This window comes from Hesperophylax consimilis, chromosome 27 (genome assembly GCF_061612785.1).
Source record: "Hesperophylax consimilis isolate HC1 chromosome 27, BYU_Hcon_1.0, whole genome shotgun sequence".
Classification (NCBI taxonomy): Eukaryota; Metazoa; Arthropoda; class Insecta; order Trichoptera; family Limnephilidae; genus Hesperophylax; species Hesperophylax consimilis.
In genome coordinates this window covers 2,931,423-2,957,016 of record NC_142862.1, presented here as the reverse complement: position 1 = coordinate 2,957,016, position 25,594 = coordinate 2,931,423, and the positions used below count along the sequence as shown (strand labels likewise).

General features: G+C 37.4%; 1 protein-coding gene across 1 annotated transcript in view; it reads right to left on the bottom strand.

Moving 5' to 3' along the window:
- Positions 1–624: 624 nt before the first annotated feature.
- The window catches only part of LOC149410469 (protein son of sevenless-like), a 79,216-nt gene continuing 54,246 nt past the window's right edge, over positions 625–25,594 (bottom strand). The window contains exons 19-30 of the mRNA XM_089648049.1: positions 21,908–22,090; positions 21,300–21,462; positions 18,720–18,841; positions 18,421–18,537; positions 17,098–17,233; positions 16,591–16,723; positions 15,117–16,367; positions 14,651–14,764; positions 9,235–9,353; positions 8,774–8,868; positions 6,427–6,578; positions 625–6,248 (exon numbers count right to left, since the gene is read on the bottom strand). Of these exons, the coding sequence (XP_089504175.1) occupies positions 6,140–6,248; positions 6,427–6,578; positions 8,774–8,868; positions 9,235–9,353; positions 14,651–14,764; positions 15,117–16,367; positions 16,591–16,723; positions 17,098–17,233; positions 18,421–18,537; positions 18,720–18,841; positions 21,300–21,462; positions 21,908–22,090 (2,694 nt within the window). The 3' untranslated portion in view covers positions 625–6,139. The remainder of the gene's footprint in view (positions 6,249–6,426; positions 6,579–8,773; positions 8,869–9,234; positions 9,354–14,650; positions 14,765–15,116; positions 16,368–16,590; positions 16,724–17,097; positions 17,234–18,420; positions 18,538–18,719; positions 18,842–21,299; positions 21,463–21,907; positions 22,091–25,594) is intronic.

Genomic DNA, 25,594 nt, shown 5'->3' with positions numbered 1-25,594 from the left:
GAAATTTTGACACTTTGCATTCGAACATGCGTGTTTTTATATACCTGTATTATAGTATAGATGTCGCCTGTGACAAGTGTGTAACAGGGTTCCATGATAACTTAACACAGTGACAATTCAACACACTTTTAAAAAGTAATATAAAGTCATTAGAAACGATGAAAAAAGAAAAATTTAAAACTAACCTAACCTACTTAACCCAGTTAATAAAGTTTTTGTTTCATCACTTTCCTTGACTTTATATAACTTTTTAAAGATGTGATGAATTATCATTTTGATGATTTATCCGGTCACCGTGTAACAGCACCATCTGTTGGGCAAACATGCTATTTTAAAAAAACATCTTTTGGACGTAAAAGCAACACGCACTATTATTCCTCTATCTGCACAGACAGACTGAGCCACAGCAACGCATGGCGGGGTACAGCTAGTATCTATATATAAATAATAATAAATGTTCCTTTGTTCAAAATCTTAGATCTCCCAAAGTCCTTCACCGATTGCTTTGGAATTTTGTATTATATAGATGTCACCTGTGATAAGTAACAAGATGCTTCTTAATGAAAAACAGCGCCATCTGTTGGACGTAAAAGCAACACGCACTATTGATTCTCTATCTGCACCGACAGACTGAGCTACAGCAATGCGTGGCGGGGCACAGCTAGTTATAAATAAAACAAAGTACTTAAAATGTATGTTCTTAATTGAATCCATTTATTTTAAAATATATGTATTTCATTTATATATATAAACCATCTAAAAGAAACATTATGCCACTCTCTGTATGCACTTTACATATAACAAATTATCTAACATAGATATAATATATAAACAATTATATTTCATTTCTAAAATGTACAATAGTTTTTCTTTGTATAATAATAATAATATGTTTGTATGCGTACTGTATGTTTCAACTCAGAATAACAGATTGAGATCTTCTACAGTTCTGGACAAGAATTTACACACATCGAGTTTGAATCCAGCAACGAGTACTTGTTGAGACGATAGACGCTTCAAACATCAGTCGTTGCATCTTGTTTCGTTCACTTTCATAATATCATTATTTCATAATATTGACTATTTAAAACTGATTTGACGCTGCCCAGTCAATATTTGGTTTACTTGATCGAGCAATGTATTTTTGGGGGAAAAGTAAGCTAAGTGTTTTAAAAAGAGATATTTTTATAATACGCAAGAATTCGACTGGCAGAAGACCATGGATCAATCATTGGGAATGTGCTTATCTTGAAACGCGGGTATTTGACACTTGATGATTCAAGTGTCTTGGTGAGTTCGTACACTAGGTTCGTGCACATGTTGCCGACATTTTGTAAAATTATCGGCGATGCCAATCTCCCGTGACCAGGCGGGTCACGAGGTTGTTCCGACTAACGTCGTCGAGATTTTAAACGTAGCTTTCACTTGTGTCAGTCATTTGTAGCAATGCGTGCGCTTTAGATCAATATACTAGGAACAAAACAGTCAATAAAAAATTACCGGTTATTAAAAGAGGCGGGTCTCGTGATTTCAGTAGCCAAAACAAGTTGTTTCCACGTGATACACATATCAGATACATGCGCGTATTCCCGTGGAAGAAAAGTATCCATGAAGTTTCGCTAAAACTTGTTAAAAAACATGATAGATTTCATTTAGCATTTAGCGTTAAGCATTGTAAAGGTTAAAATATGAATTTTGGGCGATACTGAGAGCATTTTCAGAATGTTATGATATAAAAAAATAGTATTTTGCACCATTGCAGGATTCAAACTTGGTTTGCGCAGATGCAAGTCTAGTAACTATGTACACGCTTTTGTCTGTCAATTTATCAAAGCATCGCATACACCCATCGCTAATTGTGGTCCTTAAACATCTTTGTTTACAATAATATAATTATAAAATTTTAAATATTGCCATAATATATTCAGTTAACATTTAATTACACCATACAAATCTATACACCATCTCATAATTTACACAGTGATATTATTAAAAAAAAAAAAAAAAAAACAAACAAAAAAAAACCTCGGCTTTACGCGGACATGAAATAAAAAATTATCACTTTAAAAATGCAGTTATGTGAAATAAACTTGAATGTACCGAAAGCAAGTTCATGTTTACAATTTTTTAAAAGATTAACATCAAATTATATTTATGTACAGGCGGGACTATAACCTGAAAGTTATCGAATAAAAAATAAAAAAAACGGAAAACTACAAAAGCTTGTTTTGAGAAAGCAAAATTTGAAGTTTATAAAAAAATACATATATTATCTTGTAGACATTAAAAGATTACAACTTCTAAGGCAGAGCAGTAAATTTCTTGGCTGTGTGATGAGGTTTTGTCTCATAAAAATTGAAATGGTGCATAAAGCGAAACCTTATAAAGTTCTGCCTTGAAAAGATTTATACAAAAATGGCCCAAATAATCTCACTTAACCCCTCCGACTTTTCGCGAACTTGAAGCTAAAATGTCTTTATCGAAATGTCAATTTCACGAAAACGTTGTGTTATTACCGCCTCACAATCAAAGCTCTATAAATGAAACATTACTGAACGGAGCCGAATAGTAAAAACTGTTTTAGAAAGGTTACAAAATAGGCTTTCAAATTGTTGTATCATAAATAAATATTAACATTTGTAAATATTTAAATTTAGAATGGAAACATGAAAAAATTGTAAAAATGACTCACCTGTAATGTTTTATGTAAAAACGATACTAAAATCACGGATAATGTAAAAAAAAAACACTTATTTCATCGTACAAATGTACAATAAACAATTCTGTCACTTCACTTTTTGACCATTTCATACAAAATATATTTTTAAAAAAATAATTAAACTTGCGAGGCGGGTCGGCACGTCAAACGGCTTTCTTGGCGTCGTTTTACGATTTGGCGGGTAAAATTTGCTTCCACTGAGTAGGTCTTTTTACGGGTTTCTATGGATAACTTTGAATAGAAATGTGAAGCTTCATTCAATACGAATATTCTACTTTTTGTTTTAGGGATGTCACTAGAAGAATAACGGAGTTATGACGATTTTTGTGGAAACACACGCGTTGACGTGTAAACACGCTTATTGTACTTGACTGCTATCGTTATTTTATCGCGTATATCTGCTTACGTTGCTGACCGGTTAAGTTTTTTTACGGTCACTTGGAAAACCTCACAAGAGAATTTTCATTTCAGTAGAATATACTCTCAGTATTGTCTTGTTGCGAGACCACCATTCCAGTTAGTGACAAACAATGCAATTGAACAATGTAGTTTTACAGCTTTTCCACATACTGTTTGGTATTAACTCAAAATCAAGCGTATGTTGATAAGAGCTCGCAATTGGTACATTCCAGCTAAACTCACATCACTGTGGACAAATGGCAAATTTCAGGTGTATAATATATTTGTATTATTAAATTTGCAATTTTCTTTACAAAAGCTGTGAAGCCAATTGTTAAAAACCTACATGGATATATTTTCTGCACTTAAGCTGGAATTGAACCCGCAATTTCCAAATAAGAGTGTTCAGCCATTTCGCTACGGAGGTTGTCAGAAAAATAAGGTTTGTATGTACATAATATAATTGGAAGTAACTACGACATTGGTACCCAAATTTGCCATTTTTCATCTTTTAAGAGAACAGTCTGCAAGTGTAAATATAATTTTATTCTGTTTTCTCTGCTTACACGAATAAAAGTTTAAGCTAAAAACAACTTGATAATGATGTTTTTTAAGGGACCAAATATCTTAATTTAATGTAACATTAATTTGCTTAAGACATCGCTTGGATAAAGCAGATATTTCTATCCCAACTTAGGATGAATCAAAGTGCCTGCGTCCAGGCAATAAAAATACAACGATATCTTTAGCTTATTGTGAATTTTTTACAAATACGTATTACATTACCAGCTAAGAAAACAGCATTTCAATGAGAAGACTGTTCTCTTAATGCGATTATAATCTGTTCACCCTTTAATTACATGTATCATCAATATTTACACTAGAATTTTATTCCACATAATTTACAGAAAATATCACTTAAATTATTACATAATGAGTCAACAATCTTATTTACACATACATAATAATTTTTTATCTATCTTTAAACATATAATTTATATATAAAGCATAATAATATAATTTACACATGATTTAAATTAATTTTTAATAATAATAATAAACTGCCATCTATATATTTTTTACAACACTAAAGTTAGGCAGCAGGTTACATCAGAAACGGAATGCTTCCTATCATTATTGCACACGATCCAAGATGCAAAATGGAGAAATTCACAAAATACACATAAGTAATATTGCATTTAGTGATCGGCCAATTTTAAAAAGTAAGTGGCCATCTTGCATTTCAAACGATGTGCCGTCAGAACGTTACATATTTTCCCATATTAACTATGAAAATGTATCACGCCAATGATTCGAGCTGTACTTAATATTAAAAAAATGCAGTGATTAAATTAGTTTAATGACGTTAAAAAAAAGGAAAAATGGAAAGCCATCTGTTGGACGTAAAAGCAACACGCGCTATTGTTTCTCTATCTGCACAGACAGACTGAGCCACAGCAACGCGTGGCGGGGTACAGCTAATAAATAAAATGATTTTTAGAGACTGTAAAATAATTAATTATACTTTTTGTATTGTCAGTGTCAAACCAGTTCAATATTGTTTAAGTTTAATTTTGTCGAATTTTAATTGTAGTCAGTTTGCCTTAAAACGGTTTGAGCCAAACTTTATTAGTTATTAACCAGCTTGTCTTTTGTGATGATTTTTGTAAAGATGTGATGGTATAATTGTGTTAACTTACATTGCGAAATTGTCACAGTACGAAACCATAAAATCAACGGCAATCTTTGCGTGACAAGATGCATCTCGTACAAATAATTGTCAGTTTGATGAAGAGATACATAAATTAGAGCAGAGAATACTTAAATAAACGACAACAGTTGATGAAAAATGAAACGTAGAAGCTAGAAGGGATGGAAACGACACATTTCTAAATTAATGCCTGTAGTCCGACGGCGCATCAAGCAGTAGAAAACATACATTTGAATATTGTTTTACACATTGTTCGCTTTATATTATTACGGATTAAGTAGTAAATAAATAAACATTCACCATGTAAGAAATAATGTTGAGAAGACGGGCGGCCATCTCCACTGTCAGCGTTTGAGCCGTATTGTTATCCAGGAAGGTATTGTTAGTAGCCCCCTAGACAAAAAGAATCGTGTGGCTAAATCGAGGAGAATAGGACTTATTTAACGTTTATAGGTTGTTACAGCTATTTACGTACATTTATATCCTTAGATTTAAATCCTCCACTGATTTCCAAGCAGCAGGACCGACTTCAAAGTTTTTTCGACACTTCCGTACAATAAAAAATACATAATACAGTATTGTTTGATGCAGTTTCAAATATTGTTACAATAATTATATACACAATGCGCCATTTCATGGTGGCGTTTAAACGAGGGCTTGTTGCCAGCGCTATTTTGTAGGCGGAAAGCGACCGATGACGCGTTAGTCTTATTTTATAACCTTATTTTAATGGGGAGTATTAGAATGTTGTACCATTCCGGAATAAACTGTCTTTTCACATTAAATTACTTAAGAAATAGAAAATATAAAAAGTCTGTTTTAAAATAAACTACATTTTAGAGAAGCTTTTGGGTGTATTTCTCAAGAAACAACATCAAAATTTTCATCATCATTATTCAAGCATGCATATTGATTATAAATATCAGAATGTTACCCCAACCATTGGTGATATTTCCAGTTGGACGCCCCATCTTCACAAAGGAAGAGGGCAATGTATTCTCTGAGGTGAGGTAAATAATCCGTGAATAACCAAGGAGCAAATAAAGTTTCTTGTGAAGTCATACAGTATGAATTTGAAAATGATTTGTGCCACATGTCAACTGCAATAGCTTTAACAGATTTAAAACAAAACTATTGATTTATCATAACTTACTTATTGGAAGTTAGAACCTTAATAAGAGTGAGGGTATTTGTTATATTCTCTGTTGCAGCGGCGAGACTGCACTTACGTCAGTTTAATGGTTTGATGCGTTTCAAGTATTAGTATTTGTGTGTTGTAGGTTGCAGCTTTAAGTTGCAGAGTTGCGGCGCTATTGGTTCTCGTGTGTGGCGTGCGTAACGCTGGGTGACAGGAAGACGGTGGTGGGCGGTGGTTTGGGGGGCAATCGGGGCGTTTGGCCACCCTCGCTCAGCGGGAAACTGAAAATAAAAAAGGGTAAATTGTTTAATTGCAAATCGGGATTTTATGAAATGAGTAGTTTTTTATGCTAAGGAGGCAAAATCAATCTTTTGAAAATTGGTTTAAGTCACTGATTTAATAATGAAATTACTTCCTCTGAAAACGGATTTTAAGCCATTGATTTAGTAATGAACCTACTTGTTATTGTTATTGTTGGCGGTGTGATGTCGCCGTTGCAGGATGGCAGAGTGGTGCGGGCGCAGGAGAGCTGCAGGGGGCTGGGCGGGGCGTGGGGGCAGCGGGGGGGGAGAGCCCCCTCCGCGGGGCGGTGGCAAGGGAACACCCTGTACCTGGAACAGATTACAAAAGTTAAAAAATAATAATAAGGGAAAAAAACCTGACCTTTATTAATTTCATATTCTGTTTAATCCATCACTAATTTAATCCAAGATTGGTAGTTAATGACACAACCGTGTCATTAACTACCAATCTTAAAAATTATACAAGTACAGAAAGATTAGATTTTCGCGGCCTACCCTTTAAATTGAGATATTCGCAAAAATACGATATATTTCCGCGTAAATCGAGATTTCGCGGTAGATTTCCGTCGCGGCCGGCCCTTTATTGCGAACATCTGAATTTAAATTCGTAAAAATACGATATATTTCCGCGTAAATCGAGATTTCGCGGTAGATTTCCGTCGCGGCCGGGCCTTTATTGCGAACATCTGAATTTAAATTCGTAAAAATACGATATATTTCCGCGTAAATCGAGATTTCGCGGTAGATTTCCGTCGCGGCCGGCCCTTTATTGCGAACATCTGAATTTAAATTCGTAAAAATACGATATATTTCCGCATAAATCGAGAATTCGCGGCCGTATTCCATCGCGGCCAGCTCTTTAAATTCGGATATTCGAAATAAATTCGCAAAAATACGATATATTTCCGCGTAAATCGAGAATTCGCGGCCGATTTCCGTCGCGGCCAACCCTTTAAATTCAGATATTTGATGTAAATTCGTAAAAATATGCTATATTTCCGCGTAAATCGAATTTTATCGGCAGTTTTTAAGTTCAGATATTTGAAGTAAATTCGTAAAAATATGTCATATTTCGGCGTGAATCGAAATTTTTCGGCCGATTTTACTCGACTCGTATATTCGAAGTAAAGTTAGTAAAAATACGATATATTTCCGCGTAAATTGAAATTTCTCGTCCGATTTCCGTTGCGGCGGGCCCTTTAAAATTCAGATATTCAAAATAAATTCGTAAAAATACGATATATTTACGCGTAAATCGAGATTTCCGTCGCAGCGGGCCATTTGAAATTCAATTATTCGAAATAAATTCGTAAATATACGATACATTTACGCGTAAATCGAAATTTCGCGGCCGAGTTTCGTCGCGGCCGACCCTTTAAATTCAGATATTTGGTGTAAACTCGTAAAACTACGACATATATCGGCGTAAAACGTATTTTCTCGGCCCTTCAAACTCGGATATCCGAATTAAATTTGAAAAAATACGACATTCCAGTGTAAATCGATTCAGATTTACAAAATAATAATACTAATTAGGATGATGTATAACCACGTAAAAATACATTTTTCGGCGTTTTACCGCCACGGCTGACTTTTAGATTCAGATTTACGAAATATTATGATTTATTTTCGCAAAAATCAAATTATTTCGAATTACACAAACAAATTTTCGTGCGCGGACAAAAATAAATTTCGAATTACGAATTTCGAATTAAAAACCATTTAGTATGAAAAAAATTTTCTGCGGAAATTTTTTTGGCAAAAAATTTTGAATTACGCGTTTTTTCGAATTATCGGGGTTCAAATTAACGGGGTTCTACTGTATAGCGGAGATGGTTTACATATATGTAGTTTCCGTGAGCACTTAGGCCATAGGCCCATTGTGCTATCTCCCATTATACATCATTCTTTTAACAGTAACCCGGTTCCTTTTATAAAGTTCATCAGGGTTGTCATTGGATATGTGGCTATGTCTTCTGGTTCTACAATGTGTCTTCCCAGGTCTCACCTCTCCTTTCTACTACCCTTTGGTTCCCCGAAGGCCCCACAAGGGAAGAGAGCTTCATCTCTTCTCTCCACTCCCCTTTGGTTCCCTGAAGGCCCCACAAGGGAAGAGAGCTTCATCTCTCCTCTCCACTACCCTTTGGTTCCCTGAAGACCCACAAGGGAAGAGAGCTTCATCTCTCCTCTCCACTCCCCTTTGGTTCCTTGAACATTTATAGCATTACTTTAAGTACTGTTTTTTGGTGGCATTATTGCATTGTTGGCAATCATGTATTATTTTTAGATTGATCAAAATTTAGGAAGTGCATAGCTCCAACACTCCTTAACGCTAGCCTCCTCTGTTAACAAGTGAAAAGAAGTGGATTATTAGATGCGCAAGCAGCTGTGGATTTCACAGGAGGAGAAACATCAATATAAGGATTTACTTCCTTTTTGCAAGTCTAGTCAAATCTCATAGTAGTTTTGTTTACCGTCCATTAATTTATGTGAGTGTTCTTTACCTGTGTGGCAGTGGGGGAGGGCTGTGGGGCCAGGGGGGTGGAGTCTCTCCTCCTGCGCGGGGGCAGGGGGGGCGGCGTGTGAGGCACGGGGCCCACTGGAAACAAACAGATAAATAATGCACACCATACAATAAATACACCATTCTTATACAGATCATTTCATACTTTGGAAATATGTAGAGCTCGCTAAAGAATGCACTTGGCTCTTCGTGTACTGCGCAGCTTTGCCCAAGTTATTTACACTAGCCAAGTTGGATTCTTGAAAGAAAGGATTAAATTATTGTGGATTTAGATATGATATGCCTGCTCATTAACTGGTTACGCCTCCTAACAAAATGGGTTTCTGCGTATCAACCATTAAGTGCTTTCTCTTGTTTAATTCTAATTAAATAGTTTTTTGACAGTTACATGGATATTTCAAGATGGTAATGGATGATGTTGATCTGGGAATGAGTACTCACGCGACTGTGTCATGGTGGGGGAGGGGCGGGGGGTGGTGAGACAGCCCTGCCAGCTCGGAGACACGGCGGGCCGGCTGGGGAAACTGAAGGCCGCCGTGCTCACTGTCACGCCGTGGTGCCTTGATCGTGCAAAAATTCAACTGTTAGTATTTTGGTAAAGATCATCAGTAAAGAGATTGGTAAGGTCAATACTGCCACTACCATAAAACAGAACATCCCAAGAAGCGTGATTATGCACTCTTTGTCTTACAATGTTATCTTTGGGGTTTTTTTGAGGTAACGAAAGAGTGAACCTGGGTCTTGAAGGGACCCATGCTGTAGGAGGGAGGAAACACAGTGACCGGCAAATCATTCCACAGCCGAGCTTTTGAACACAAGTTGTAGAAGCAACTAGTTCTCATGTGACAAATGTCAACTGTGTATAGATCTTGGGCCGATCGTGTTGTCCACTTGTGAACTGATGAAATTCAATATTTGAAAACATTTCAATTTCTTCGCACAACTTTCAATTACATTGAAAGTAATTTGACCTTTCTTTGAGCAAATGGACATGCTTACAACAAGCTTGGATGGGTTTATTTTAATTTTAAATGTACATTAACAGTTTACATATCTAAAAACATATACATCATATTTAGTTAAGTAATACTACAATTATAAATTTTTTGAATGTTCATTTTGTAATGGTTCCATCCTTCTACATTTATACCTATATTGAAATAATGGTTATTTCTCCTGTCCGATCTGCAAAATGTTGTAACATCCTGGTCATTGCCCTTCGATTTTCCTAAGCTGTTGGTGGCGCCCTTAGAGGACTACCTTAAGAAGAAACCCTAGCTAAGTCTTTCGACCCCCGTATGGAATATACGGCAGAAGATCTTAAGATTTAATTCGCAATAATGCCTCTTTTTCAGCGTTGTGTATTTTTTGGTTTTGAAATTCATATGAGATATGAACGGGCTATTAATGCATATATTTGTGGTAATCCTGGTTCGTTTAAATTAGAGTGAATGATCCCTTTACCATTGAAATTTTAAAACTTTCTTATAAGACCGCGCGTTTAGCCTACTCTCGTCTCCTACAGTACCCCTAACTCTAATACAGTAGTAATCAATTGTAAACCTTTCCTTTTAAGCTCTTTCCTACCTTAAATAAATCCGAGGACATGAAATAGTTTCGTTATTGCACAAATTAGTATAGTATGGTATTGACATGCATAGTGCGACGGTTTTCACCATCTCAGCTCCGGGGTCGCCTTCATTCTGTTTTACATATATTAATTTTGTTATTCGACACTTAATCTTTTATATGGAAGGGACGAGAGGGGGGGGGGGGAGAGGAAGGGTAAACTATGTGATCGAAATGTTTTTTTTTGCAAATTACGTTGGCTCCTCCGCTGACCAAATACGAGAACGGTGGATGGTGATCAGAAATCAAACGCTGACTCCGACGTGGCTAGACTATACCCCACAGCTGGCGATCCATTTCATAAAGATACCCTGACCTGTCGGATCCATTCACGTCCAAGAGAAAGCGAATTAAGTCATCACGCCACTTCCGAAATCGCTCCAACGCCCATTCCTCCGGACGAGCTACTTTACTGAGTCTAGATGGGGAAGGTAATTGCATCCCATATCATGATACTAACGCGATAAGTGTGTCGTGTAGGTTTTGCCTGATGAAGCTCAAACTCCCACGTGCCGTCAGACCTACAGTTCACCTCAAAGAAGCTGCTGTAATTCCGCCAAGGGAGCGTTCCAGTTGGCTTACATCAGCCTCTCGGTCGACATCATTGGATAATGTGATAGTGCTGCGGACTTATCCCCACGTCATCTCACGCCGCCGCCCTCCACGTGGATTTTCACAGACGTCCAAAGTGCCTTCGTCCTACACGCCCCAACTGCAGGCCATGTTCCCGTTCATTACCAATTGGCATCACTATTTCCATTCCACTTTCGTGCCCAATAACTCCACACGGCTCCGTCAGAGGGTGTAGTCCATCCAGCGCTTCGTTGGCCCGATCCGTCCACGCTGACAACCCCTCTCACGTGATAGCGTGAGAAAAAAAATCCTTCTGTCTAGTCCGTGTTTGTGAGAAACGGATTTGCAGCGACGCTATCAGACATTACCCAACTATGAAGTTTACTCGAGGGGTAAATTTGGGAATGGGGTAAGGCTTGAGGGTAATTATATTGATATTGTCGGGGAATCCTGAAAATTGACATGTTGGTTTTATGTACATATTAAAGTGGATTAGTAGTAACTGTCAGTCGGCAAATATCAGCTTCACGCGTTCCAAGTCCATCTGGGAATTTGGTTGAATTGAATTGGAAATAAAAACACTTACCCAGTCCCTATCCGCTAAATAACAACATCCGGGTTGGGTTTTACACAACCGTTGCCATTTTGGGCGGGGTGTTCGCGAATATCACTAGATTTACCCTGAGCTTATACATAATATCTTTACCTCCACCTGATACATCCTCAACCTTATTTTCCTAATTTTTATTGTGTTACCCTCTCTACCGGCTGTAACGAATGTGCTTCGATATCTCCTCCCTAACCTGGTAGTTATTGAAAAATTTCGTTGTAACACGGCTTCGATCGAGCCCAAAGCGCGGTAGCAAGATACTTAGGTACATAGATTTCAGTTATAATTTGACTTCGATCCGAGGCTCCATTGAAGCCCCCAATTAAAGTTTTATCACTTTCGTTTAATTTTCTCCGAGAAGAATATTTTTGGTTTATTATCTTTTGACTACAATCTTTTGTTTATGATCCGTGACTTTATTTGAATCCATAACAATCGCGCTCAACTTTATTCGGGAAGAAATTTTAACGTTTATTAATTTTAATACAATTCATTTATAATCCGTGACTTTATTTGAATCCATAACAATCGCGTTCAACTTTATTCGAGAAGGAATTTTTAGCGTTTATTAATTTTAATTACAACTCGTTTATAATCCGTGACTTTATTTAAAACATAAAATCGCGTTCAACTTTATTCGAGAAGGAATTTTTAGCGTTTATTAATTTTAATTACTGAATTTAAACCAATAAAACCTTTCAACCTGAATTTAATTATTACGTCAAGGACACTGAGTCTAATTTCTTCAAACACTGAATTGAACTGTATGTTTTTGACCAGAAAATCTCTAAGTCCGGGATAAGTTATCAAAGTGATAATTTCTCCTAGCGCGGCGCGTATACTCCCTTAAAAGGTCCTCGGCGACTTGTGACAAACTATCTCGATTTGTGCCCGCGCATGATGTTTTATAGCAGTAATTAACTACGCTTGTCATTGCGATCCAACCTTTATTGAAGCGTTACGGTCTTATATTTCTCGCACACTATCCTCTGTGTGACTTAAAACTTATCAGACCTACCCTTCTGCGTTTCTCAGAAAAAATGGGCATCTGCTGTCTCACAACACAGGCCCGTACTGGTGAAATTCTGAAGTTTGCCCCATCCTGCAGGTGCCTTATAATCCGTCAAAATTGACCTGTTTTTCTAATTTAAATTTTTCGCGTTCCTATTTGGTCCGTGATGTGTGTTCTGATGACCTTTCCTTTAGTGCGCTAAGACGTCCTCTTACGCGTAATTAATCAAAATTTTCCTCTTAACTTTCCGTTTTCGTGGATATATCCTACAGCCTACCTCCAATCTTCTTTCTTCCGTGTGAAAATAGAACTCGCAACTCGCCTTTTGTCGAATTGAATGCTGTACACGTCCGTTCCTCCCTTTACCTCCCGAATCGATCACTTCTGACAACCATTCCCCTTCCTCCGTATGATAAGTCCCTTGCGTAAGGTCGCCTCTTACATTGCACATTTATTCACCTTCCCCTTTCGTAGTTTAGTATAATAATCACACTTTCCACTGATTATTCCAAGTTCCTAAGGCCTTTTCGGTACTTGTTCTAGTTGAAATGTCCCAGTACACATCATATCGCTCACCCTTTGCCTTTCGTCCGAGATCGCATCGGTTTGATAACCTGTTTATTTCTTTGGCCAGTTTCATTTTAAGAACTATTACTGAATTTTCACGATTCCTCTCTGCAATTATGGGTGTTGGCCTTAATGATTCTGTCACACGCCTATCTTCTCTCTTCGTCCCTCAACTCGTTTCAAATCAATCAGAGTTCTCAAGTTCCCTTCACAACAAACCCGTATGTACTCGGTCATAATTCCTCTGCCAAGCGTCTATACATTAATTTTAATGTATTTTCGTCTTCCATAAGCCACGTATAAAATTAAGTACTTTCGATAATGGTTATTACCGACTAAATGACGCAGAACCATGTTCGAAATTTTCCCAAAATCAACACTCTCAAGTGTCTGAAATTGGCAACCCTCTTACTTCTCTTAACCTCGAGTAACAGGCCTGTTGCCACCAAATCTCGCTCCGTCCGAGTGCAGTTATGCGTTCAAAAAAGGTTGTGAACTCCTAGAATGTCAAGTGATTTAACCTTGATCCTAGCCCCGTTCGTTCACCTATTCATTTTGTGGGAATATTTCCAAGGTCGATGCTATATAAATCAAAACCTAAACACGCCCCCTATCTGTAATTCCCTTTGTCCTGTCAGAAAGTCACGCCTACCCCTTTCGTCGCAACCCTAAAGGAAACTCCCCCACCTTTGTATGCAGTTCCCTGTAATTCATATGCGACTGTGCCGACAGATAGCGCTACTATGACGGATTATATCATCTACCTCGGGAGAGACCTTGATTCATCACAATTTGATAAATAACTGAGTCAGGGGACAAGTTATTTAAAAGCAAAATCATTTTTCCGAGCGGCATTACTAATGGTAGGTTAGTTCTGCATGTCAGAACAACAAAAGTCGTGTGACTGCAAGCTAGCGTGAAGTTGTCAGGAACAAAAAAACTAAATTTTTTTAATAATATCAGGACTGTTTAGAAGATTATGTGCTGTTGTCAGCAAGCAGTTTTCCTTTATCGGCGAGGCTCTTTATAGCCAGCACACCGGACAGAGAGGCTATAACCAGGGATAATACTGGAAATCTCAAGATATAAATATCTTAGAAAATTTTATAGTGATTTGTTTTTGGGGTATTATGCCGTGTTGCGCTACCTCCTTTTTTAGCCAACGTTTCGGACAGCATTACAGTGTCCATCATCAGGGTAGATGTGTAATGGTAGACACTGCAATGCTGTCCGAAACGTTGGCTAAAAAAGGAGGTAGCGCAACACGGCATAATACCCCAAAAACAAATCACTATAATACTTTTGGCCGTGAAAATCTCAAATCATACCATCTTAGAAACTTCTTTTGCACTTTCTCTATTAGAGTAAGTAAAATTTGGTCCTCATATTACTATACTAAACTATAGTACGTTATATAACTTCAGTGCTGTGAACACCCTATTAATTTGATTGGATTGTAAAAATACCTTTCGTAGTTTTGCACGGAGTTAGGGACGTTGACGTGTGGACTCAGCGGTGGCTGGTGATAGAGTTCATTGCTGACTTGTGTGGGCAGCAGTTTGGGAGAGGTCTCCATGAACCTGTTGGAAAAATCATATATCACCTGAATCAATTCATTGCTGGGATTTCAAAATTTCGCTTTGTTTTGTGTGATGATTTGTGGCAAATTTTGCATTATTTTTGAGAAAATTGGTATTATTTTGTAACAACAGTTATATTATATTGCCTTTTTTGAATCGTCTTCAACATGATCTAAGTTAATTGAACGATCCTTATAACTTATAACAGAGAAAGAGCTACATAAATATAGTTGCTCCACTCCTTTATCACTTATTTAACAAGCTTTTATAGAAGTTGATGAACAAAGAATCAGCAACAACATTTCATTAGTTCCGAATTGAGTTACATATATATGTAAATAATACAACCTACCTTCCAAAATTAGCAAACACATCACTCGGGCACACTTTGGGGCTCTGACTGTGTGTAGATGTTGAAGAATCTTCCCCGTCCACACTTCCCTGCTTCGTCAGCCCGCTGTTGCCGTAAATGTTGCCCCTGGGACTAAGAGCCGGCGGGCGTTCCGGCGGAGTGGGAGGCTGCTCTTCCTCATTGCTCCAACCGTCTCCCGCACCAACAGTCCCCGCATTAATCGAACCAATCACCGAGGAACTGATCACACTAGATGAAACCGTTATGTTTGAATTCGTCACATTTGTAGAAACCATACTGCTTAGATTCGAAGTTATACTGGAACCGGTGGAACTCAAGGTATTAGTTCCTGAATATATCGGCTCTTTGGCAGAATTGATCGACTCGACAGTGCTGCATGAAAGACCGCGCAACCGTGGCAAAATCAACGGAGGATCTTCACTGTCGCCTTCGCTGACACTGCTCAGTTCTCCGTTGGTTCGACTATTCGGCAAGAGCGTCGGTTTTGTCGTCCGGTCGACTTCCATATTAAAGTTGTTTCTCGCGGCCGTTTCGTCGTTACTCATCCGATTGACACAATTCCTCGGGCTGATTGCCGGTGGTTTTCCCCCCATTCTCATGTCACCGTCGGAAGTGTTGTTTAGACAGTCTCCGTTGGTCTTCATTTGCTTCTTGTATGCGTTTTCAAAGACGTGCAAGACGCTGTTGTTTGTGCCATAGAAAGAGTTTGCGTCGACGATGGGATTACGCGGGCTCAGTGCGGGAGGTTTGTGTGTGCGTTGCGCAGGGTCAGTTGAACCGCCAGCGTTGGAAATGATATCGTTGACGATCTTGTGATGTTTTTCTTCGCTGGACATATTCTGTAATCTGGGCGGTAAGGAATCATTGTGAAATGCGGAGTCTGAAATCCAAGTCGGCCATTTGGGACCGTTGGGGTTTCTAAACTCGACCATTTGGTGGTCTGGCGAGGGGAAGGATCTAGGTGGGGGAGGCGGGGTTTGTTCGCGCGCCAGCGACATGGCCCCGGCGTCGTTGGAGCCCTTGTTGGGGGCGGTGGTAGCGGGGTTCTGAAGACGAGGGGAGTTGAGGGGCGCGCGGGGCAGTGTGGATAGAGGGCGGGGCGACACAGGCGGCGGGGCATTGCTGAAGTTGTCCAACATGCGCGAGGAGAGCTCCGTGATGGAAGTCGACGGAAGACGAGGCGAGGTGGACTCGGGGCCAAACGTGCACATGGAGCTCATACTTGAATGCCTGAAAAAAGATAAATTTAAAAAACATTAAGATTTATTATTTGCGATGTGCGGAAGGATGTTTGGTAAGGACTCGGATGGGTCAAATTTGAATCTCATTTTCTGACTTACTCGTTTTTCATACTTAAAAATTAAGCACATATTGTATTTTCAAAACATCACCATTATATTCCTTCTGTTTCCAATAACACACAATTATTTAAATTTAGTTTTTGTTAGTGTACCTGTTTTGTGGTCGGTGGTTTCTAGGCCTCGGAGACAATTCCTCGTCCTGCTGCTGCAGCGAGGCCATGGAACCGAAGGAGGCCACCGAGCCCCCGTCCCACACGGAGGTTGTTGGGGAGAGTTGGGATGTGCCTGTAAAAAGAAGGGAAGAATAGTTATTGCATAGTAAATATTTATTTAATGAATCCTAAATTTAAAAATATTATATAATGATAAAAAGTATTTTATCATTATATAATATTTTTAAAGTTAACGGACTACTTTAATCCGTCTCCTTTTTATTATTAGATAAATAAGAATTGAAATAGGAGGCACCTAAGTTAAATTTGGTAGCGGTCGACACTGACGTTTCGGACACCTCTGATACTTCAGTCCACGGCATCGCTGATATAGACATCACTGTTAGGATTGTCCCCTATAAATAAATTCACCATTTTCCCAATGATGGGTGATAGACTTCAACTCGTAAACGAGTTCATAATGATTAGGTTAGGGAAGCCACTTACTGCTTTGATCGTCCCCGGTAGAGTCTCCGCTCACTATGCCGGCGGCAGGCGCGCTATTGGTCGTAATGTGGCCGTGGCGCGCTCGGGCGGGCTTGATGCCGGGAGACTTCAGCGACAGCTCGGGCCACTTCCGCGGCTGAAATGTTAAGACACGGAGAATGTTATCTCAGTGTCACAGGTAAAGGAGGCTGTCTATTTGTCATACAATTAAGCAAGTCATCAAAAGTTAGTTATCTGAGTGGCTTCTTGTGGGTCGTCTGCAATAACAAAGTAGTCAAAATCACTTAATCCACAAATTTGCACTAAATAAAAGTTTGCACATATACTGAACAGTGGCGGCTAGCTCTAAGGAGCGTTGGAGCAACGCACTCCCAAAATTTCAGTAAATCTAAAAATAATAATGATCAACAGATAATAGTATCATCGAAAATCAAAGCAAATAAGAGTAATAAAAGTAATACCATAAAAGTATTAAGTTAAATTCAACGGGCTCGAATATTCGTTCTTTGTATCACGTGTCATAAGTCACGTGGTGCGAGCGAATACCATATCGCTCATCGAGAAACGTTACCCGGGAACATCAATTATCTATATGCGCACAGAGTGGATGTCGACCATAGTATTGAAATTTCTACGAAACGTGTACAGCGCTCTTAAACTCTTTGGTTAAATTTTCTCCACTTTAGTTTACAGTTCGCATACAGATCATTCCAGCAGGTCAGTATAAGCTACAAAATTGCCAATTGCTAGTATCTTTCACCAGTAAAGGTTTATCTGATCTGATGTAGGGATAGATTGGCAATATTTTTAGGGTACTATCAATTTTTGTGAGTACAAGCCGCCACTGATAGTGAAAAAGAAGTTTTCCAAAAGACTGGAATGAAAAAACTTGTAAAAACCATATATGTGGGATTCATTGTGCCATTTTCCAACTCAGTCTTCAAGGGACTGAAAAACCAAACTTCTTAAGCAAAGTGGTAACTTCTTATACTGCTCCGAATGAGTGGTATACAAGACACGTGAAAGGAAAAGGACGTTTGTCGATGATGTACTAGACTTGTATAAGCGAGTTTCACTGTACGTAAATGTAAATATTTACATAATTAAATACTTGGCTAATGAAGAGGCGATAGCCGTGTGGGTAAAACTTTCGTTAGCAGATGGACGGGTGATACTTATAGTGGTTAACCGCCTTATTCCCTTTTCAACAAAAGTTATGATCAGTGATAAGGTCTGTACTATAAATTTCAGGGTTTACAAATTAACAAATTAAGTGAAATATGCCATTACGAAGGTAAACAAATAAAGGAAAAATATACTTACAAATCTGGGTGCTTGTCTGGCATGCCTTGGTTCAATTTCCAAACTCTTGCTGTACAGATAGTCCCTAATCTCATTATCATCTCTGCCAGGGAAAGGGTCCAAGGTCTCCAGAAAACCCTGAAATAATGGCATACATCATATACAGCTCTTGGATACAAAGGAATGGAGAAGCAACTCCAGAGATTGTGCGAGGATAGGTAGGCTTGCTATGGATGGAGGGACAGGGACGCCTGGAGGCAACATGCCAAGATAACACAGGACAAGATGATGAAACGACATAATGGAGTGTTGGAACTCACCCTGAGGCGCGGCTCCACGGTGAGGCAGTACGGCTGGTTCTGGTACTGCTGGATCTCTCCAGTGATCTCCGCCACCTTCCGCCTCTTGGAGAAGTTGATCAGCTCCGAGTTGGGCAAGAAATCTGCAGGAGGGAACATGGTAAGTAACATTGTACACAGTATGTCAGTTTGCTTAAAACGTTACAAAAGTGTTATGAGCACAAATGGGATTATATTTAGTTAAGTACAGGTACAATCATAGATATAGAAGAATCATACATACACACAATGCCTATCGCCTTCATCCTTTACCCATACTAATACAAAACTCATCTAAACACAGTGGGACCTCGTTTAAAAGCATAATTTTCGTTGCATAGCCGCTTTGATCAGCCATTGACAGCCATTCCATGTTTCTCTTCGTTTTATCTATGGGTGCAGTCTACAATAAACTCATTAGGTAGGTAAGGAAATCAATACATACTTATATATTTTTGACTTATTAACTAGTACAGTAGAACCTCGTTAATTCGAAATCCAGCGGACATCAAAAGTCAAATTTCGAATTAACGAATTCCCAGGTAATTCGAAATTTTATGAAAAAAAAAAAAAAAAAAACGCCGAAAATCGATTTTCTCGGCCGCCTCTTCGAATCCCGGTGGTATTTTAACTGTAAATTCGTATTAATACCAATTATTTCTTTATTTTCGCGGCCGATTACCGTAGCGGCGGGCCCTTTAAATTCAGATATTCGCAATAAATTCGTAAAAATGCTATATATTTACGCGTAAATCTAGATTTCGCTGCCGATTTTGGTCGCGGCCTACCATTTAAATTGAGATATTCGTAAAAAATACGATATATTTCCGCTTAAATCGGATTCGCGGTAATTTTCCGTCGCGGCCGGCCCTTTATTTCAAATATCTGAATTTAAATTCGTAAAAATACGATATATTTCCGCGTAAAACGAGAATTCGCGGCCGTATTCCGTCGCGGCCGGCTCTTTAAATGCGAATTCGAAAAAATTCGAACTAAATTAGCAAAAATACGATATATTTCCGTGTAAATCGAGAATGCGCGGCCGATTTCCATCGCAGCTGACCCTTTAAATTCAGATATTTGATGTAAATTCGTAAAAATATGAAATATTTCCGCGTAAATCGAATTTCATCGCCCGTTTTTCGTCGCGGCCGGCCTTTTAAGTTCAGATATTTGAAGTAATTTCGTAAAAATATGTCATATTTCGGCGTTAATCGAGAATTCGCGGCCGTATTCCGTCGCGCCGTATTCCGTCGCGCCATATTTTTTAACTCGGATATTCGAAGTAAAGTTAGTAAAAATACGATATATTTCCGCGTAAATTGTAATTTTGCGTCCGATTTCCGTCGCGGCGGGCCCATTAAAATTCAGATATTCGAAATAAATTTGTAAAAATACGATATATTTACGCGTAAATCGAAATTTCGGGGCCGAGTTTCGTCGCGGCCGACCCTTTTAAATCAGATATTTGGTGTAAACTCGTAAAACTACGACATATATCGGCGTAAAACGTATTTTCTCGGCCCTTCAAACTCGGATATTCGAATTAAATTTGAAAAAGTACTACATTCCAGTGTAAATCGATTCAGATTCACAAAATAATAATACTAATTAGGACAATGTATAACCACGTAAAAATACATTTTTCGGCGTTTTACTGCCACGGCTGACTTTTAGATTCAGATTTACGAAATATTATGATTTATTTTCAAAAAAATCAAATTTTTTCGAATTACACGAACAAATTTTCGTGAACGGACAAAAATAAATTTCGAATTACGAATTAACGAATTTCGAATTAAAAAAAATTTTGTATGAAAAAATTTTTCTGCGGAAATATTTTTGGCGAAAATTTCGAATTACGCGTTTTTTCGAATTATCGGGGTTCGAATTATCGGGGTTCGAATTAACGGGGTTCTACTGTATGTGATTGAGCATTGAGCAGCACCCAAGATTCAAACCAAAATTTTGCAGAATATACATTCGGAAAAAAATTAATATATGTCAAATGGTACTCAACCCAGGTTTAAAATGTGGCTTATTATTTTTTCCATTGAAATCTCCTATATCTTTAGTTCATCCAGAAACATGAAATAAGTCCCCGATTCTCAGCAGCTGGAAGGTGATCTCCCGCCTTTTAGTCGATAAGTATATCTCTCTCACTCCAGTTTTGTTTATTTAATTTAATATTTTGTCTGAATGATGGCCGTAAATTTAGTATGTGATGGTTCCGTAGCTTACATGTTTATGTTATTGTGATATCCTAGATATTATTTTAAGAGGTTTCCCATATATATTATTGAGACTTAAATAAATACGATTGCAACTTTAAGGTCGAGGTCCAAAAGAATTCCTACCGCCGGCTAATAATAATTCGAGCTAATCGTAATCACAAATAAAGTGTTTGTTGACCCCGGAAATTTTATTTAAAGAGTTTGTGAGACAAACCCGGAGTTACAAGATAATTGTCATTAAAAATTCAAGATGTCAAAATGGAGCAAATGCCAAAGTGGATGTCTGAGCTGATTTGTTGAGTGGTGTATGGGAAAAAGTGATCATTACCTTTATTGCCGTCTTCTATGTGAAGAATGTTGGTTAGGTACATGCCGCAGAAGGGCACGCAGGGCGGGTTGATGCTTCGCAGCTTCTCCTGGTAGCGCCGGAAGTGGTCGGAGTTCAGCTCCCGACACTCCTCCAGGGCTCGCTCCAGGCGGGCAGGGAGCATCTGTTCGTGCCAATAGGTCAAATATGAGATAATTGGAAAACATTGGATACAATGTTTCATTTTGGTAAACATAACGTGTTCAGACACGATCTTCCAAACATTCATCCAACAACAAAATCAGTGCAAATGTATAACTTCTCTACATGGCAAACAGCTGCTAAAAGCTTAAGAAACTGCTACCAATGACTTACCTCAGAAAGGTGCATATGAATGACGGGATTGTGTAGATTTGGTACGTCTCTTTACGCGTTTAAGGAAAGTAACTCCCTGCATAATTAATTACAGATGGGCGAGTGTAATTGTGGATATCGTGGGAGAGTGGACAGTAAGAGTATAGCTTAACTGCCAGACCTATCAGGAGAATGGACAGTCAGTGCTTACTTGCTTGCTTGCCAGACCTACCGGGAGAGTGGTCAGTTAGTGGTTGCTTGCTTGCTAGACTTACCGGGAAAGTGAACTTGAGGCGGAAGACGCTGGCGCTGGCCATGGCCGACACCACGGCCAGGATGCCGTTGAAGTTGTTGAGCTCGCGCAGCACCATCATGACCTCCAGAGCGCGGCACAGCACGGCCGTGCGCTCCTCCAGGTTCTCCGCCTCCACGATGGACTTCTCTATCCAGCGGGTGAACTGAAACCAAAACAAAACCGTTATTTAAAACAGCACATTACCGATGACTTTCTCTTTCGTGAACCTCGTTTGTTATTCATGTGTAGAAGGCTAAATGGTTCTTCCTTTTCTTTAATTTAAAGAAAACATCGGAGCATGAAGTAATAACTTAAATTTAATATCATGAATTACACATGTACCTGATCGGCAGATCAGGCACATATTGTATACTTCATAAAATGATTGGTATGATTTTATACAAATCTGATGCTTTTAAAATATAGTTGTCGGTGTGATTTATTATGCCCGGTTACAAAAAATTATGAAATTCGGATTGACAGGAGGCTTGATATGGGATAAGCAATAACCCATAGAGCAATAAGGAAGTTGAGTGAAAAATATTTTGACTTATAAAAAATATGTTCATGTAGATCAAAAAATATCGATTCTAAATATATAAATATATTTCTATATTATTATTCTTAGAATTAGTTAAACGTTCTTGAAAAAGCATTCAATAGCAATAGACTGTATACGCTCCACGATTGGTCGAAAGAATTCTGACGTCACATGTGTCGTGACTTGTACGTACAACGGATCACCTATTTTTTATTTATTTTTTTTATTTTATTTATTTAAACGCCCATTGGGCTTTTACATACATTGTTATTAGTGTTATTACATTAACTATGTGACATTTAAAAGTTTACGTACATATATAAATAAAATAGTTATTATATCTGTAGTACATAAATGTTTTACAAATAATACAGAATACCATTACGGAGAACAGTTTTTTTTTTTTACTTACTTAGAAAAATAAATGGATTGAAATTAATCAGCATTTATAGGGACTTAAAATCATATTCGAATTGTTATTTAAATTACAATATTAATTTGTAAAGTTAAAACATATATATTAAAGTTAAAAAGTCATAAAAGAAAAGAGTGAAAAAACAGAAGCTAAAAAATGGGTTTTTCACTATGGAGTGGATAAGTCATACATTTCAGCAAAGTGTTTATGTAGATTTCGTTTAAGCACTGCTACGGAATCTCTAAATATATCAACAACATTACCAAATTTATTACCAAAATTTTGTATTCGATTTAACGATATGTGCGCTTGATAATTAGATTTGAAATTGTCACAGAAAAAGGTGGAATTTTGTCTCGTATTTTTGGAAGGTACAAATAATTTTATTGTGGCAAGAATTTCAGGGCTGTCGATTCTATAATTAATAATTTTATTTAGTAGAACAAGGTCGGAGATAATTCGCCTATCTGACAGCGTAATCAAATTTAGTTGATGCATGAGTTGGATATAATTTATATTTTGGATTGGAATATTCAGTTTAAAGTTAATAAATCTTAAAAATTTGTGTTGTACCCTTTCAATATTGTTGGAATGTACTTTATAAAACGGGGACCAAATAGGCGAATTATACTCTACTTGACTTCTTACTAAAGATGTGTACAGTGTGTTCAAACATTCTAGTGACTTGAAGTCACATGCGGTTCTACATATAAAACCAAGCATTTTTAGGGCTTTATTTGTGATTTCATTTATATGCGGATTGAATGTTAACTGTTCATCAAATATAACACCCAAGTCCCTGATTTGAGTGACAGCTGTCAATTTTACATTATTAAGCGAATATTCATAAATTGTATGATTTCGTATTTTACAAAAACGAATGACCTGACATTTTTTAATATTAAGAAACAGAGAGTTGATGATGCACCAACGATATAGTTTATTTAAATTAAGTTGCAAAGTATAACAATCGTCTAGACTGCGTATTGTTTTATATATTTTCAAATCATTTGCGAAAAGAAGAACTTCAACATCTTTAAATATGCTAACAATATCATTAATAAATAACAAAAAAAGAATTGGTCCCAGGTGAGACCCCTGAGGGACCCCACTTGTGGCTTCGAAAATGTAAGATTCCACAGATTTTATTTTGACACATAGCTCTCTTTTACTAAGATAACTATTAATCCAACTTAACAGATTACCCTTGATACCCAACATACTTAATTTTTGTACAAGGATATGTCGCCTAACTTTGTCAAAAGCTTTGGAAAAATCAGTATATATTGAATCCACTTGATGCTTCAAGGCAAGAGAATCAGTTATGTAATTTTCGTATATGATCAAGTTACTTAGGGTGGATTTACCTGTGATAAAGCCATGCTGGTTGGGTACAATAATATTATTAATTTGTTTACATATTACATCTAGGACTAACGATTCAAATAGTTTGGGAATAGCGGACAATATACATATTGGTCTGTAGTTTGATATATCGCTTTTATCTCCCTTTTTATGAATAGGCGTAAGATAGCTTTTCTTCCACTGTTTTGGAAAACACCCTGACGACAAAGACTTATTAAATAGTAAAAATAATGGATAAGTCAAACTGCGAACACAAGATTTTAAATATATTGGAGGGAAACCATCCGGTCCAGCGGATTTATTAGTATCTAATGCTTTTATAGCCTTTTCTATAGCGTTTATTTCAATAAAACAATGGTTTAGGTTAAGTGATTCTTCAAGTGATATATCATTTGGGATTTCATTATCAGTAATATTATCATCATAAACACTTTTGAATAAATCTGCAAAAAGATTGACAATGCCTTCGGTATTATCCGCACAATTGTTATTCAGATACATAATATTTGGTAAACTACAATCATTTTTTCGCTGAGCATTAGAAAAGTTCCACAATTTTTTAACATTATCATGAACCTCCATTTCTATTAAACTAATATAATCATTATAACATTTTTTAGACAATTCTTTGCACTGCTTTCTTATGTTAGTAAACATTATATAATCATCGACGTTTCTAGATTGCTTATATATTCGGTGAGTTTGTTTTTTAGTATAAATCAATTCTTTTAATTCTTTTGAAAACCATGTAGGGTAAAGGGATGCAATAAAATTAACTTTTGGAACATGACGTTCTTTTGAAGTGTTTAGGATTGAATAAAATTGTTGGACTTGATTCACAATATTGTTTTCATCTTCTAGAAATGACCAGTCTATATGGTCAAGATAATCAATTATATTTGGGTAGTCAGCTTTTTAAAAATTGTACGATGAAGTTTTTAATTTCTGCAATTTTCTAGACTCATTTGTGATAATAATATCTAACGCCGGATGGTGTTGGTCTATAGGTAACAACAATTCATCCGATTGTTCTACCACTGTCCTTAAGTCACTAGAAAATACTAGGTCAAGCATTCGGTTATAAGAATTATGCACTTTATTTAACTGTTTTAGTCCTAGGAAAAAAGACATATCAAGCATTTCCTTAGATTTGACACACTGCACTTCTGTTTCGTTAATAATCACTTCATTGTTCTTATCGAAAGACCAGTCAATTTTCGGAAGATTGTAGTCGCCTACAATTATAAATTTGGCTTTAGGATATTTATATTTTAGTGTTTCTACATCCTCGATGTGGTTCTTGTATATTTGCAGATCTGACATTGGTGGAATATAAGTACAAGCGA